The 17,915-nt window shown below is 35.3% G+C and overlaps 1 protein-coding gene across 1 annotated transcript in view; it reads left to right on the top strand.

Annotated features, from left to right (window-relative positions):
- RDX (radixin) overlaps positions 1–17,915 on the top strand; it is a 69,263-nt gene that overhangs the window by 39,607 nt on the left and 11,741 nt on the right. The window contains exons 6-10 of the mRNA XM_061203911.1: positions 134–217; positions 423–569; positions 1,717–1,813; positions 2,680–2,843; positions 7,987–8,117. Coding sequence (XP_061059894.1) covers positions 134–217; positions 423–569; positions 1,717–1,813; positions 2,680–2,843; positions 7,987–8,117 — 623 coding nt within the window. The remainder of the gene's footprint in view (positions 1–133; positions 218–422; positions 570–1,716; positions 1,814–2,679; positions 2,844–7,986; positions 8,118–17,915) is intronic.

Below are 17,915 nucleotides of genomic sequence, written 5' to 3'. Positions count from 1 at the left end.
GTTAATTCTGTGCAGTTTTATCATGTGTATAGCTTTGTGTGACCACCACAGTTAAGGTACTGAATGATTCTAGACTTTTAAAAAGAATATTTGAATCTTAGAGGCATTTTCATAGATTTTTTTTTCCTTGCAGTGTTTTGGAACAACACAAACTGACAAAAGAACAGTGGGAAGAAAGAATACAGAACTGGCATGAAGAACATAGAGGAATGCTAAGGTATTTGGGTGGTTATTTTCTTAGTATTTTTTCTCAAATTAAAGTTTTTTTTTCATAACATTTATTATTACATCAGATTATCCCCAACAGATTATTTGACTTATATAAATAAATATAAAGCACTAAATTTTAATCCAGGATGTTTTTGTAATTTGTTTGGTATTACTTTTACTTATATATATTAAAATTAGCTTTATTTCAACAGGGAAGATTCTATGATGGAATACCTGAAGATTGCACAGGATCTAGAAATGTATGGAGTCAACTATTTTGAAATAAAAAATAAAAAGGGAACTGAATTGTGGCTAGGCGTTGATGCTTTGGGTCTGAATATTTATGAACATGATGACAAGTAAGTAAATTAGTTGCATAGTAAACTAGTCATTATTCATTGGTCTATATGGCTTTGCTCTTATGTTTGTAAAGTTCTTTTTGGGCTAAATTACTCTTAACTGCTTTTTCCCCCCCAAAATTAAAAGGTTCGTTAGTGCCACATAGGCTCTCAGATAACATATATCTGTTTTCTCAACATCTTGCAGTTTCAGAGTTCTCAAGTGTATTTTTTAAATAGAATGATTGACTTTTATTTGAAGTGTGCTTCTTGATGTCTTGTGAGTTATGTCTAGTAACTTAATTAAAATTTGTTCTCACGTAGATAAAGAGTGATTCCTTAAATGTTATGCCTGGCATGTAGGTTGAAATTGAAATTAACATGTATACATCAGGAGCAGTGAGACAATGAATTAATAGGTGTATAATTTACTGTATTTTGTAACACTTTTTTTTGAACATTTATCTTATAGGAATTGTTTTGAATAATTTTAGACATCAATGAAGTAGAATATTCCTCCTGTATCATGCATAGTGAACAGTGTAATTTTACTTTGAAATTGACCAGGAATATATATGTCAGGTTCTTAGAGCACTTTTCAGTAATGATAGCTACAATTGCTTTATTCCTTTCTTTAATTTACCATCTCACATAAGCATCCAAGTCTGTGCCAGTAATGCCTTCTCCTAAGACGTTTCTTTTTATTCTGGGTTGGCTCCAGAATTTTATTTTCATTATTTACAAGTATCTAATAAAATACACATTCCTAAGCAAATAGAATAACTCCAAAAGAGAGGATTTTACTAATTTTACTCTGATATATTTTTTCATATATTACAAAGCAAGTTAAAATGCTATATCATTCAGAAGAGAAAATTTTGAAATCTTTGAATGAAAAGCAAAAATGACTTCAAGAGTAATTTTTGTGGATGAAATCTTTTCTTCTTTTTCTTCCTTTGGAAAATTTTTGAATGAGTTTCTGTAAGAGTACCTATTACAGTTATGACTACAGATAAGGATGGGGAATGTGAAAGAGGGGTTAGCTCAAGATGGGAGGGATTGGGACTGGGGATTACGGACAAAGGGGACTTTGGACTTAACTGGAATGGTTCAGTTTCTTTTTATAATGAGAATGCATTAATCTTAAGGGATGCTTTCATTTTTTAAGGTTAACACCTAAAATTGGTTTTCCCTGGAGTGAAATCAGGAATATTTCATTTAATGACAAAAAATTTGTTATAAAGCCGATTGACAAAAAGGCACCTGTAAGTAAAATTCTTTCATTTTATGTATTAACTCTAATTTCTGCCACTTTGCTATGATACCACTTGAAGAATGGCATTGTTCATTTATTGAATTGCTTCTGAGGAATATTCTCTTTTCATAGTTTAACTTTCCCAATGATGAAATAACATTAAAAATACAAGGTTTTAATCTTTATACAACATGTAAATTACTAGAGTTTTATTTTAACTGAGTTTTAACTATAAGGTAGGTAATATTTATTAGGAGGTGGTTGAAAACAATCAGCATTCCTATTTTAAAAAAACATGTTGGTGGCTAGAATTAGTAGAGGTTGCCCTACTCTAACTTGTTTGTAGAACTTTGCATTATGAACTTTGTATTTTCATAACTTGAAGCCTTGAACTTAAGAAATCTTTATATTTAAATAGATTTTTTGATTCCTCTAGTGTCAAGTATACTCCAGTATTTTAACTCAGTTATTGGAAAGACAAAGATATGGAGAACATTTCTAGGTTAAAAAGCTTAACAGCCTTGAACGAAGGTCCAGTTTTGAGATAAATGGCAAAAGGCAAAACAAACAAAAAATCCTCCTCTGAGGTGAAGGAACTGATGCTCATAGTTTCTTTGGAGAAGAAAAAAGAATAAATGACATTTAATGCACTGAGAGGGTTAAGAACATTAGCTTCTCCACGAAACTGGTAGGGAATGAAAAGGTGAGGAACCAGTTATGTGAAAGTATGGCATATACATGAGGAGTGAAGAAATTTTATGATTTCTAAACTATATGGAATATGACATTAGAAGTCATAGCACAGGTTGAAATTTAGTACAGATTATTGTGACTGTCCTTCATGAAGATTTTAAATTTGGGCTCCTTTATGTTTAGGATTTTGTTTTTTATGCACCTCGTCTGAGAATCAATAAGCGGATTTTGGCCTTATGCATGGGAAACCATGAACTATACATGCGAAGAAGGAAGCCTGATACTATTGAGGTGCAACAGATGAAGGCTCAGGCGAGGGAGGAGAAGCATCAGAAGCAGTTGGAAAGGTATGGAATTTATAGCCTTTCATTTTTAATTGATAGGAATAGGTTATCTAAAATTTAAGAATCCTCATCAGTTTCTTTAACATACTCTAAATTTACATTTTTACATTAGTTTCATTGTTACTAAAATTGAATGACAGGGACTTCCCTGGTGGTCCAGTGGTTGGTACTCCCTGCTCCCAAAACAGGGGGCCAGGGTTCGATCCCTGGTTGGGGAACTAGATCCCGCATACTTCAAGTAAATATCCTGTGTGCTGCAACTACCACACAGCACAGCCAAATAAATAAATATTTTTAAAAAAATTGAATGGCAGCATGTATTATCACTATCCTCTTTTAAAATGAGTATGTATAATTTTCAAGTTAGAAATCTTTGACAAATATTTCTGAGAAAATGGCTTTTCGTGACTCCATAGATGTGCTTTTCTTTTATCGTGCTTGCTTTTTACTGACAGACTTTGGTATGGATGTAGTAGTTTGAAATTTTCAAGTTTGTTTTGCTTGTGATTTGTGTGTCCTAATTTTTCAGGGTAAGAATGTGCTGAGTATTTGCTTTGAAACAGTGTCAGTGACATTGTAGAACTGAATTGAACAGTCAGTATACAGAGCTGAATAACAATAGCACTCTCTACCAATGATACTGATATTTTTAACCATGGTTCACTTAGACTTTTGAAAAAGGTGTTAAATATATTAAATTGAGATTTTTGAAATGTAAAAATACTGAATAAAATCCTTGTCGACCCTGGAACCACATTACTGGGTCCAGCAACATAATTCCTAAATCTGATTCTATATTAATTTAGACTTTATGCTTTATTTGAAAAAATTTAGAGACCAAATTAAAGTTAATCTCTATTGAGGAAATCTTTGGAGAATAACACAATAATCTAAGAATAGAGTAGGTCCTAAAGAAAAAAAAATTGATGACCCCTAACCATATATATAAAAACATATGTCATGTTGGCAATAACATGATTTGAATCCAGCAATTAAATTGGCCCTCTGCCAGATATAATTTTGCTACCTATATTTTTAGTGTTTGTATTAGATATATTTTTTTCTTAAATGTTCTGTGTATTTCAGATATTTTAGTAATTCACATTGCTCCCCTCAATTTGTCTGCCTTAGAGAAGTTTACTGCTTCACAAAACATTTTTTATACAGGCATGAAACTTTCTGGTAATTCCTGACCCCACCATTAAAGATGCTAAGTTGGAATGTTACTTTGGGCTCTGTCATTTTTCACTGCTCTCTTGTAGCTTAGAATCACACTGTAGTTCTAGTCTTACCTACTTTTTAACATAGTTCTGTATTGGGCTTTACTTTCTCTCTTTTCTTATCCAGCATAGCCTTTCCCTCTCTCTCTCAAAGACAAAACTTTTTCTTTCTCTCATTCTCTCTCTCCCCCTCACCCTCACCCTCTCTTTCTTCCTTCCTTCCCTTCCCATCCCTCTAAAGTCTCCTATCTGAGTTAAATGAGAAATTATATCTCATACTCATCAAGCCGTAATATGTCCTGACCAGTCTGCTTGTCTATGATGTTGATGTATTATTTACATTCTTAACGTAAATATATTTGTCTATTTTTCTTTTGTTTCTCACACATAGAGAGGAGTGTAGTATAATTAATAAACACCATTTGGTGATGGTGCTATATTTTAGTTAGTCTAAGGCCTAGATGAAAGTGGAAGATTTTAAGTTTCTTTCTTTCTTTTTTTTTTTTTTAAACAGTAACAACCCCATGGTTCCTTTCTTGGATTCCATGAAAGGTTCCAGCATTTCATTAGCAAGCATTTATTGACTGCTTTGTACACAGTAGGAATTCAGTAATTATTTAATTCATTTGAATGCCTAGAGGATGTTTTTTGTTAGTCCAGCCACATAGGGATTGGCAGTCTTTCAGAAATGGCATTCCAAGTCTTCATTTATTCCCTGCTTTACAGGTCAGAGAGAAATGACAGCTATGTATGTGGAAACAGTTTTGGTCAAGCCCAATGACAAAGTAGCCAGCAGACATACTTGGGGGAATGCTCAGAGATATGCTGCCTGTGCTGCTGGAATCTCTTGGGCAAGAACAGTAGCTGGGAAGGGGCAGCAAGAGGCCTCTTTCCCTACAGTACGTTGGCATATGTGGCCATATTCTCTCCCCATAACTCTGATAGCTTTTTTTCTTATAGTGAAAATGATCTTATTTTCCATGGGTTATTGGTCCCTGTAGTCTGTGTTCTTAAGTTATTTGCATCCAAATTGAATTGAGTTTACAGTTTAGAGCCAGATACCTACATGTCAGTTGTAAGTTAGCTATGGGATATTCTGTGTCGTGGCTGGCTGCCTGTATCACTAGGACTCAGCTGGTGTCATGCAAAGAATACAGGCTTTGGAATTAAATAAATCTGGGTTTGAATTCTCTTCTGACACTCGTTGAAAAGTAACTTCTGACCCACTGTTCTCTTGCCCTTAACTATGAAAATAATGGTCCTACTTTCAGGAGTTTTTGTGAGAAATACTAGTGTCAGTATAGAAACATTTAGCAAAGTACCTGATGTTTTTAATAAATAGTAGCAGTAAATAATTCTTAATATTATTAATACATAGTCTGAATAGAAGTTAGAGAAGTTAGTCTGAATATGTTAGTTTTAATCTTCACTTTAAGAAAAATGTAATTGAGGCCATCTGATATTCTTTAAAAAGTAGTATATTCTAAAATATTTTTTGTATATTAGTACAGAGAATTGATAGTTTATTAATATGTTATTTATTTCTTAAAATAGAACAGCTTGGTCAAATGAGTGTTTCCAAATCCAAACTCTAAGTAAAAATATTTACATCTGTGGTTTAGAGTAATCACAAGAGGCTTGCTTCATGGGGAAAGTGGGACTTCATTTTGAGAGTTAGAGACAGGGGTAAGATATTTTCAGAAGATGAGCCAACCTAAGCAAATGTGTAAAGATAAGGATATGCACGGCATGCCTAGTGGCCTGTGAATGGGCCAGTTTGGTCCTCCAACAATGTTTAGGGGAGAAGCAAGCTTTTTCAACTTCGTAAGGGAGACAAGACAGGCCTGCAAAAACTAGGTATCACTAAGAAATGTGGAGAGCCAAAGGCATTTGTATTAATTGAATGGGATGTTAGTTGGTGATGGCTGTAGTCAGGCGAGAATTCTTATTAAGATATGAGACACAAGCCTCATAAGAGCGCAGCAGAGTAAACTTTGCAAAATGCTTTGAATATTATAGTCAAGTTAAATATCGGCTATACATTTATTCCATTTTTCAGTACAAAGACTAAATTTTCCCCCCAACTTGCTTGTTACCTTCTGTCTTATTTCCTGCTTCCATATCTCCTTTACCTCCATCCTTGAGGATGAACAAATGAAACATCAATAGGGAAAAGCTAAATAACACCAGTGCCTATCTCCAGAAGGGGCCATCTGTGTGCCAGAGCTGGACCTGAAAGGTTCTGAGTTCATGGAATATTATTACAGCCTTTGGTCTTGAGATCTGTTTTGTGGTGTAAGTCCTCATAAAGTGTCTCAGGGCCTCAGGGAGGGAGGGAGGAAGGTAACTAACTGTCTTGGAGAACTGTGGCAACACTGGATTTGATTGAGCAGAGGCTGGGGAATGTTGGGGGTAGGCTATTCAGCATCCTAGAGTAGCAGACAGCCTGGCACGAAAAAAAGTAGCTCTTGGCTCTACTAGCAATTCCTTGAAAAGTACTGTGCTCTTGCTTTCACAATCAAGCCTGCCTTTTCAGCTTTCTTAAAAAGAGTACAGAAAGGTCAGCAGCCTCTGCGGAGGCCACCAGGCCCTTGCTTTGCTCAAGGAAGTTGGGAAACTCAAACATTTCCTTAAACCTCAAGCACCCCTGTCTTCTAGAGGGGTGGGGGCTCCCAAATTCTTACGTCTCTTTACCTGTGTATACTCTTACAGGTTGAATAGGATAGGAAGAAAGAGGTGAATGTGCTGCAGAGTGAGTCCAAGTCTTGGCGGCAGAGGGGTGCTTAGTTATTGACTCCTGGCTGTTGAGAAAGTACCTTGTAGGGAATTCTAGAACAGAGGTGGAGCTCCCCTCGCATGAATGAACTCCAAGCCCTAGATTATTAAGTGCTGTGAGGATTCATTAAAACCAGCTGGGGAGGTATGGTCACCCTTACACTTAAGGGTCTATCTCTTGCCGACTTGCCACAACTGTACCTGTTTATCCCAAAGCTGGGTTGATTCTCTTTTCATGTTGGAGGCATATAGGTACTAGGAGCTGTAGGAATTTTTAAGTTTAGGTTTACTGAGTAAGGAATTGATAATAAAACTTTGCTGGTAAGCTTATCAGAGACTGCAGGTTGAGAAACTACATGGTTTGGGCCTGAAATTCAGAATTGACATCAAATGGCAGCAGTGTCTTTTAGAAATATTTAGGTATATTCAGATAAGTGTCAGATGAAATCGTAATCGATTTTTTTTTAACGAGAGAAAATTATTCCCATTAAAGTAGAGAGTATTATCTGATAATTAACATAGGGTCTCTTATTCATCATTATACTTCTGGCCCTCAACATAGAGTCCGACCCACAGTAGGCCCTTGGTAGATGTTTGATGAATGAATTTGGCTATATTTAGATACATACTGTCATTCTAAGGGATTTGTCAGAGGAGATTAAACTGGTTTGTCATCTTGTATCTAAGCATAAGTTGGTACTACCTTAGAAATTAAACTTCTATTAATTAATTGTTAATGGTTGAAAATTGTTGCCCTCCCAGGTTATTTTGCTGTTTAAAGTGAAACGGCCTTGTTTACTCCCTTCAACCCTTTGTTACTTCCCCCAGTGGAGGGCTTCTGCTAATCTAAAGAAGGCATGTCCTTGGGTATAGCAGCTGTGCAGTTAACTCGTTTTGTGCTGACATAATTTACTGTCAAGAGTTCATTTTAAACAGTCATTGACTAAACTTTTTGCAACCTCACAATTGTGTATGTTAACAGTGTAGTCCTATATTCTTAACTATATGAGTTTTGAACAAATCTGAGTATAATGAGGACTCTTAAAATATTTATGCTGTAGTTTCTCCTTAGTTGATCCATAGCTAGTACTTAGGCTTCATATGAATATTTGCATATATTAAGTAAAATCACAATTGTAATTCCTTTCAAGGGCGCAATTAGAGAATGAAAAGAAGAAAAGAGAAATAGCAGAAAAGGAAAAGGAAAGAATAGAACGTGAAAAGGAAGAGCTAATGGAACGTCTGAGGCAAATTGAAGAACAGACAATGAAAGCCCAGAAAGGTAAAAGTTTCTTTTTGACACTGGATTCAAAATTGTTGCTCTGTCATCAGCTAATAGTATTTCTTACTGCTGTTAAATCTTATTTGTCTTATCTAGAATAATTACATTTAATTGCCAATTTAATACTTGGTGGAATTACATCATAAACACGTTTAAGGCACATTCAACTATATACAAGGCTCAAATATTCTTTGTCTTTCATTTACTTAAGCACTCAAATATTTTTATGTGTACCCTTATTATATATTACAAATGACTGTATATATTAATTTATTCCTATCACTCTTCAGGGTTCCATAAACAAAAACACGTTTTCAATACTTTCTAGTATTTAAACAAAAGCATTTTATGGATATGTAAGAACTTCAAGGCATCTAGATAATTAAAGGCATTTTAAGCTATTCTGACTATTTAAACTCTTCTGGAACTGTCTCTAAATTTAATTTCAGTATATTAAAAAAATGCACAACACATAGTAGAAGTGTTTTGTTTGTTTTTGGTAACATGTTTGGAAGAGCCTATGTCCTAGGCAGTAGGTGACCAAAATGCTACATTGTATATATAGAAAGGATACATTGGATTTAGAGAGTGTGGTTTATATAAAGTAACTCTAGAATATACTAATTTCAAACAAGAAATAGTGGGGAGAACAAAAGAAAAAAGGTATTGAGCAAAATAAGATGTTATGCTCCTTCCTAAGCAGTAGGATCTAGGGGATAACATGAAAATCTACATTATTTATAAAATTAAATTAATACCTGCTTTCCTGACAACTGGTAGGACCAGCCATTCACTTCTGTTGGAAATAGCTAATGGTCTCATTTAAGGTTTATTTTCATTCCTTACATCAGCCTACCATGGTGGGGAGATGCTGTTGAGCAGTGGGTAGAATAACTTGCAGATGGGTAGCTAGAGGAGGAAGTCACAAAGACTGTTATAAATCCACAAACTGATCATTCCAATTGCAAGATGATTGGAAATAATATTTCTAAGAGAAGAAATAGAAAAAAAAACAACTGGATTTTATTCTGACTCATGAGAAGCCTCATTTCTCAGAGCTAGAAAAGACCTAGCAACTATTTAGTTTAAAGCCCAGAGGTAGTAAAGAGACTTATTTGCAGACCATAACACAAGGGTAGAACTTGTTTCCTGAATTCCAACTTGATGCTGTTTCTACCACTCTAGGTGCTTTTTCATCAGTTAAAGCAGACATTTGTGATGTGCCTACTTGGTGCTGTGTTTTAGAAAGGCAGATACATAGCATGCATGGGAGTGAAGGCTGTGTGGTTGACAGAAATGAGATGTATACATTAAAAATATTAATAAAGTGAGGTAACATGTACTAAGCACCATGTGAAGAGTATAAGCAATACTCTTAGAGGAAGAATACTGTAAAAAAAAAAATCTGGAATATACTAATGTGTGTTTTTTAAAAAAAGAAAGTTTAGGGCTTCCCTGGTGGCGCAGTGGTTAAGAATCCGCCTGCCAATGCAGGGGACACGGGTTCGAGCCCTGGTCTGGGAAGATCCCACATGCCGCGGAGCAACTAAGCCCGTGCACCACAACTACTGAGCCTGTGCTCTAAAGCCCGTGAGCCGCAACTACTGAGCCTGCGTGCCGCAGCTACTGAAGCCCGCACACCTAAAGCCCGTGCTCTGCAACAAGAGAAGCCACCGCAATGAGAAGCCCGCGCACTGCAACAAAGAGTAGCCCCCCGCTCAGTGCAGCTAGAGAAAGCCCGTGTGTAGTAACGAAGACCCAGTGTGGCCAAAAATAAATAAATAAAATAAATTTTAAAAAGAGAGGAAAGTTTAAAGAAATGTATGATACTGCTCTGATTTTGAAGAGAAGATTGAAGGATAGCACTTTTTCATTTACATAATACATTTTCTTAGAGAATAGCTATTTACTAAATCTTTCAATCTTATTTATTTAGGATGTATAATAAAAATATTAATGATTTACATACAGCAAAGTACTCAAGTAAAGAAGCACCAAAGAATATAAGGAAGATAAAACATAAGAAAGAATATAGAGCATGCCTGTCAAGACAGTTTCAAATCAGTCATCCTAAGGCAAAGGACATCTAGTTTGTTTTTTTGTTTGTTTTGTTTTGTTTTGTTTTTCTAATAATAAAGCTTTTCCAGGCTGTCCTAAACTCTGCATGGTTGTCTTGTAATTTATGCTAAATTCTCATTCAAATGCAGTAACTCTGGTCATATCTAAATCATGATATTTAGTAGATAAACCTGTAAGTTTTTGTTTGAAAAGAAACTTCCATACTTCATTATTGTCATTTTCTTGAAAAAAAATTTTATTGAAGTCATTATTTGAAATGTCATAAATCATTAAATAGAACCATTCTGACATTTTGCGCTGCCATAATTCATCATTGTTAAATTATTTAGCTTCCTTTATCATTCTTTTAACCATCTTTAAGATATATTGGTGACTATATTTGAGATACAATACAGCCAAACTTGGATTTAGTCACTATTCCAACAAATATCAAAGTGAATTTCCACCTTCACAAAGACAAACCATAGGAAAGAGTTGGGGGTATAGTGATTTCATTCATTCTGGGTACTTGTTAAGCACCTAGTACTTAATAAGTACACCCAGTACTGTTCTAGGCATGTTCTAGGTATTGGGGATATAGTATTGAACAGATAAGGTTCCTACTCTCATGTAGTACAGTTTATTGAGGAAAGACAGAGTAATAAAATTAACAGATAATAAAAATCATTTTATGTAGTTCTAAGTGCTGTGAAGGAGATAAACAGGATAATGTGATAAAAGTAGTAATGGTAAGTAGGAGGGGGTTTAGGTATGCATTGTTTACAAATAGGAGCCACGCTTTAATTCTGTCATTAACTTATGACCATAAGCAAGTCATTTTAGCCTCTAGATTTCCTTGTGTTCCTAATTTCTAAAATGGAGGTAAATAATGCCTAATTTAGCTTTTTTGAGATTTTTTGATATATAAAGTTATATTAAAGTTTTTTGTTGTTGAAATTTTTCATAGGTATAATAATGTGCATACCTCTTAGGTATAAGGCTCAATGAATTTTTACAAAGTGTATTTATTTTTGTAACTACCCAGAAGAGGATAGAGAACATTACCTGCCCTCAGGGAACCCCACCTTGTGTCCCTTTGCAATCATTTTTTCACCCCAGATGTGATATATCATTCTGATTTATATCATCATGAAGTTTAGTCTTACCTTTTTTTCTGATAGCTCTGTTGAGATATAATTTACATACCACACAGCCATTTGAAGTGTACAATTTAATAGCTTTTAGTATAGTTGCAGAGTTGTGCAGCCGCCATCACAATTTTAGAACAATTTCGTCACCCCAGAAAGAAGTCCCATACCTGTTAGCAGCCGCTCCCATTTATTCCCAGTTCTCCCTCCCTCAGCCTTCGGCAGCTACTAATTTACTTTTTATCTCTATAGACTTGCCTTCGGGACATTTCATGTGAATGCAGTCATGCAAAATGTGGTCTGTTGTGACTTGCGCTGAGCATAATGTTTTCAGGGTCCATCACGTTTTAGCGTGTGTCAAGGACTTTATGCGTACAGTGCTACATTTTACTTTTTCATCAGTTGTTTCCACTGTTTGGCTGTTGTGAATATGCTGCTATGAACATTTGTGTACAAGTTATTGTGTATCTGTACGTTTTCATTTCTTTTGGGTATAAGCCCGGGAGTGGAATTGCTGGGTCATATGTTTAACTTTTTGAGGACATGTGCATCTGATTTCTAAAACAATTATATGTCATTTAACATTCCTACCAGCAAGGCATGTTTTCTCCTCATCCTCACCAACACTTGTTAATATTTATCTTTTGAATTGTAGTCATGATAATGGGTGTGAAGTGGTATCTCATTGTGGTTTTGATTTGCATTTTCCTAATGGCTAATGATGTTGAGTTTCTTTCCATATCCTTGTTGGCCATTTATATATCTTCTTTGGAAAAATGTATTTTCAAATTTTCTGCCCATTTTTCAATCATGTTTTTTGTTGTTGTTGAGGTATAAGAGTTTTTTTTAATATTTGTGTGTAAATCCCTTATCATATATCAGATATATGATATGCAAATATTTTCCCCTGTTCCATGGGTAATCTTTTCACTTTGTTGATGGTGTTAAATTTGGTTTTAAATTTAGATGAAGTCCAATTTATTTATTTTGGCTTTTATTGCTTGTGCTTTTGGTGTAATGCCTTAGAATCATCTTGCCTGTGTTTGAGCTACATAGAAATGAATTCATGTGTACTTACTTTTGGCTTCTTTTTGCTCAAACTTATGCAGGTAGCTGTAGTTTGTTTTTTCACATTGTTGTGTAATATTCTATTGCATGTATTTACCACAGTTTGTGCATTCTACTGGTGATGGACATTTGTGATATTTCCAGTTTGGGGTTATTATAAAATAAGGCTGCTATGAGCATTCTTGAACATAGCACTTGGTGTACATACCTACTAGTTTGTGGGATGTACACATCTAGGAGTGGAATTGCGGGATCACAGCTGTATAGAGCTATAGTAGATACTGCCACCAGTTTCCCAAAGTGGTTGTGTCAAATTTCATTCCTGCCACTGCTCTACATCTTCATCATTACATTCACCACTCATTATTATCAGGGTTTCTTTTTTGTTTTGTTTGTTTAGCCATTCTGGTGAATACAATGAGTACAGTGCATTTTCTTGATGACTGATGATTTTGAGCACCTTAGCAAATGCTTATAGCTGTCTGTGAAGTGCCTTTTCACTTGTTTTGCCCATTCAAAAAAAAAATTGGATTTTCTTCTTTTTCTTATTGATCTGTAGGAGTTCTTACATGCATTGTGAAAACATCTCTCCGTGGTTTACCTTTTTACTCTCTTAATGGCGTCATTTAATGAAAAGACAGTCTTAACTTTAAGCTCCATTTATCACTCTTTTTCCTTATGGTTGTGAATGTATATTGTTTACTACCTCCTAGAAACTTTGTTTTACCTTTCACATTTAGGTCCACAGTCCATATGTAAGTGATTTTTATAAGAGTCAAGGTTTGTTTTTTCCCGTACGTATTTCTAACTGACCCAGACCCATTTATTGCAGAGACTTTGTACCATACATAGCATCACCTTTGTCACAAATCCAGAAGTCTATATGTATGGATCTGTTTCTAGACTCTGTCCTGTTCCACTTATCTATTTGTCTATCCTATTGCCAGTGCCACAGTGTTCAGTTACTAGTTGTACCTAAAAAGATTGTTAACTGACGTGTCATAAATAAGTCATAGGTATATAATAAAATGGTAGGAAGCATGTTTCAAAGACAAGGCAACTCTTGGGCTCCCATGTTACTTAACTTTATCTTTTATCTTTAATCTTTTATGGTATTAGTTGTTAATTGTTACACATTATATACTTTCATAAATTATAATCCTGAAATTGAGAAAAGGAAAATAATTACTTGAAAAAGTTAATACAGAGAGCTATTTAGTTTATAACAGGACAAACTAAGTCTCCAGAAGAGTTTAATATCTGCCAAGACTGGACTTCTCCATTTAAGTCAATGGACTGAATATTCTGCATATTTCACAGAATAAACCCTCTCCTCCCATGGTATTGCTAGGTGATGCACCTCCTGGATCATTCCTGGGTTGGTAGTTTTCTCTTTGTTTGCTGTATTAACTATACTTTTCCTTTCCTCCCATCTCCCGTAGCTTCCTGTTCTACTTATTCACAATCCTTTTCTTAATAGAGAGCTCCTGGAGAGGAAGTTCTGGAGATGGAAAATCCAGGAGAGGAAGATCAGCTGTTGAAATGTCTTTGCTGCAAACCTCTATGGGTTGAGGATGTGATAACAGTTTCTCAATGTGATGACAAGCTCTGTAACTCTGATTTATCTTCTAAGTTGGCATTTATAATACAGCTTTTCTTTTGGGTTTCCCACCGCTGCCCAAGTCTGGTCTTTTCAGATTTTCTTCCTTTAATCTTTCATTCTCAGCCACAGGAGGAGCTTCACATCCTCTTCACATTTACAATATTGCTGTTTATTTGGTGGTTATAAATGTTTTATCTTTTTTGAGGTGGGGAGGGGGCTTTTTTTTTTTTCCTTCAATGCATGATTCTAGTGCAGTGGCTTACTGTTTTGCTAAAATAAAATTAGTAGTGTATTTGGGTCCCTGTCAAAGAGCTCCTGAATTTTTAGCTGATGTTTCTTTATAGAGGGCCTGTGGATTGTGAACCTAAATGTTAAAGGTAGAATGAAGTTTCTAGAAGGTAGTAAAGGAGAGAATGTGTTCATAACCATAAGGAAAAGATTGATAAATTGAACTTTTATAATTATAAAGAGGACTCTGGCCCTTGGCATCTTTGCAGAGGGTTTGTAGGACCCCTGAAAATCTGTTTCTACATTATTGTTAGTGTTCCTCTGGCCTTTGATTCTTTCCTCATACTTTGCTTTTTTTCCACCTCTCCTAGATGAGCAGTGTCAATCATAGTTCTTTTAGTGACCTTGCTTGCAAACTCCAGTATCTGGATAACCTATGGGCCTATTCTATAGTCTGTTTTCCCTTTTTGGGGTGGGGGGAGGGGGTCAGGGGCTCATTTGGTCCTATCTGGTATACCTGGTAATTTTGATTGAATGCCTAACATTGTATATAAAAAGTTATAGAGACTTTGGATGGTGTTATTTTCCTTTAGAGAGGATTTAATTTGCTTTTGACGGGCAAAATATGTGCAGATCACCTTGATAGAGTTGAGCTGGGTTTCAGGCTTTGTTAACGTTGGTCTCTTTCTGGTTTTCCCTCATTGCTAGTCTGTAGCCCTTTGGGGGTGTCCTCTGAAAGACAGCATATTTACTGGGGCCCGTCTGTCTTAGAGGGCCTTGAACGCCAACCTTTGACTCCCAAGCTGCAAGAGAGTGTTAATCTCTCTGGTCACCTCTTTACCCCTTACAGTTGCTTTTTGCTTATTTCCGTATATGTACATTTTAGGAGTTGGCAAATATCTTGAGGGGAAATACACATAGATTTTGAGACTTTTCTGTTTACTCCTTTTCAGGATCTTGTCCTTTCAAGCCTTGGATGCTTTGGCAGCCCCAAAGTCTAAATCTCTGTCTTCTTAGCCTGATAGAATACTACAGGCTCTGCCTCTATTCCACTCTACTGGGAATATTATATACCTATTTTTTTGCATATAAAATAAGCAAATACATGATATACACACAAAGATATGTTTTTCTTTCCACTTCTTTCTTTTTTTTGTTGTTGTTGTTGTTGTTGGCAATAATCTCAGATTTTATTCAAAAGCAAGACCACCCACCCCAATTACTCTGGTTATCCCTTCATAATGAACATATCCTACTTTTATAAAATGTTTCCTTGGGTCTACTTCAGTGAATTTAAAAATTAATTTATTGTCTCAATTCTCTTCTAATTGTTTGGCTGTGGAAAATTGGCATATTAGATTGCACTGCCTGGACCAGCAACCAGAAGATCCCCTATAAACTTGTTAGAAAAGTAAATTCTCTGGCTTCCTCCCACATCTATTGAATCAGAACCCGTAGGGGTGGTACCCAACAATCTAGTTTAACAAGTCGTCCAGGAGATTCTGGTAGAAACCATTTGAGAAACACTGACATATGAGAAACATGTGCTATTTACTTAATGGACAGGCAGACATGGAAGTGAGGGAATACATCAAATAAGAAAATAAGCAGTGGCCCAAGTGCTTTGACTCTAAATGGGTACAGAACAAGAATAGCCATGAATGAGACTCATAAACTGGTTCTATTCAGATACATATGAACTGCCCCTCTCTTCTGCTTGATTTCCATGGGCCTACGTTAGTGTAAAACCCCAAGTACATTTGTCTTGGGCAGATCTGTAAATTCTTCAGCATATGGACACTGTAGAGAAAGAAGTAGGATTGACCATTTCCTCCTAATCACCTCCCAGGCTGCATTACCCAATACGCAGTCTGTCTACGCACATGTTTCTGTCATCTGCCAAGCAGGGGCAGAAAAAAAGAAAGTAATATATAAATATATTTATATAAATAAGTACATTTATATAAATATAGATTTTTATATAAATAAATATGTATAATATATATTTTTAAAATCTTCATTTTGGGTAATTTTTTTAAAAGTACCAAAATGGTCATTATTAGAAAAAGCAAAACATTTTCGGCCTTCTTTATATCTTTTTATGACTTTGTATTGTTTTTAGTTTGATTGCTGGGACTAAGGCACTAGATGTAATTTTTCAATGCCTATGGCCTTATAGGGTTTTAATCTGGCTCAGAATTCTCCACTTCCACTTCTCTCTTAAACAAAAGGTACATATATCCTTTTGCACCTTGCTGTTTTCAGTTACCATTGCTTAGATGTAGTACAGGTATTCTAAAATTGCTTTTTCAGTAAGTAATTTGTAATCATATTCTTAATTCTATGATTTCTAAGAATTTTGATAATAGAACTTTTATTTGCTTTTTTTTTTTATAATAGTATTAGTTCTTTTCCCAGGGTAGAAATAAACTATTGCCCTAGACTGGAAAGAGGAAGAAAAAAATCTATAATTTTCTGAGATTTTTTTTATTAATTTTTTTTTTTTTACTAATACTGTTACAATTTTTATAGCTTCCAATCTTTGCCCTTGGGGGTGACATAAGAGTTGATTTGGCTTGCCAAGTCTTAGACCTGTCAAAATCAAGTAATGCTTGTGTTCAAACCTGATTGAGAAAGAGAAGCTTTCACAAATTTTATTAGCTTGAATTTAGAATAACTTCCCTGGTCTACACCTAATTAACTTCCAGAGCTATCTACATCAATATACTGTGTACTATTAATGAGAGAAACAATTTATTCTTGTAACCTTTTACCTTTGTCCTGAAAGAGCTGAGATTCTAAAAGAAGCCAGATTTCCTTCGTACTCTCTTCTCACATGCCAGACCTGAAAAATTGTAGGTTCTTGATTTTTTTGTGACCCAGATAGGCAAAACATTGATACTATTCACATTTCTCATCTAATCCTTCTCCTCAAGGGCTTCTAACTGGATCCAAGGTCTGGAGGGATGTTTGTTTCATAGAAGTATATATATATTTTTTGGCCATGCCGTGGACCTTGAGGGGTCTTAGTTCGGTCTTACTTCCCCTGACCAGGGATTCAACCCAGGGCCACAGCAGTGAAAGTGCCGAGTTCTAACCACTGGAGCTCCAGGGAACTCCTGAAGTATTCTAATTTGTGGGTTCACAAACTTTTTCTGTAAAAGGCTGGATAGTAAATATTTCAGGCTTTGCAGGCCACATGGTCTGTTACAGCTGTCAACTCTCCCATTGCAGCATGAAAGCAGTCATGTGCAATACCTAAACGAATGAGAGTGTGTTCCAGTAAAACTTTATTTACAAAAATATGGCATTGCATTGGGTTTGGTCACTGAGCCATAGTTTGCCAATCATAGTTAACTGGAGAGGAAAGAAAGAGATCATTGTGGGATATATGGCACTTCAAAACCTTCCTTTCTAGACTAGAGACTAGAGTAGATTTGAAGTTTTCAGTTCATTTTCAACATTAAAAAAAATTAGACTTTTATGTAATTCTTAATATACCACAAAACAACCATTGCTCTGGCAACTATTCCTCAAATTAATACTTAGTACAAAAAAACTGTTAGAAAATAAAGAATATTTTGAAATTTAACTTTGTAACCCAGACTTATTTTTCTTTATTGGCTCATAGTACAGAAAGAATTTTTATTATGAGAGAAAATAAGGCATTGTTTTCATTTGTAAACTTATTAT

Source organism: Eubalaena glacialis, chromosome 10 (assembly GCF_028564815.1).
Source record: "Eubalaena glacialis isolate mEubGla1 chromosome 10, mEubGla1.1.hap2.+ XY, whole genome shotgun sequence".
In the NCBI taxonomy this organism is placed as follows: Eukaryota; Metazoa; Chordata; class Mammalia; order Artiodactyla; family Balaenidae; genus Eubalaena; species Eubalaena glacialis.
This window is presented reverse-complemented; position numbering and strand designations above follow the sequence as displayed.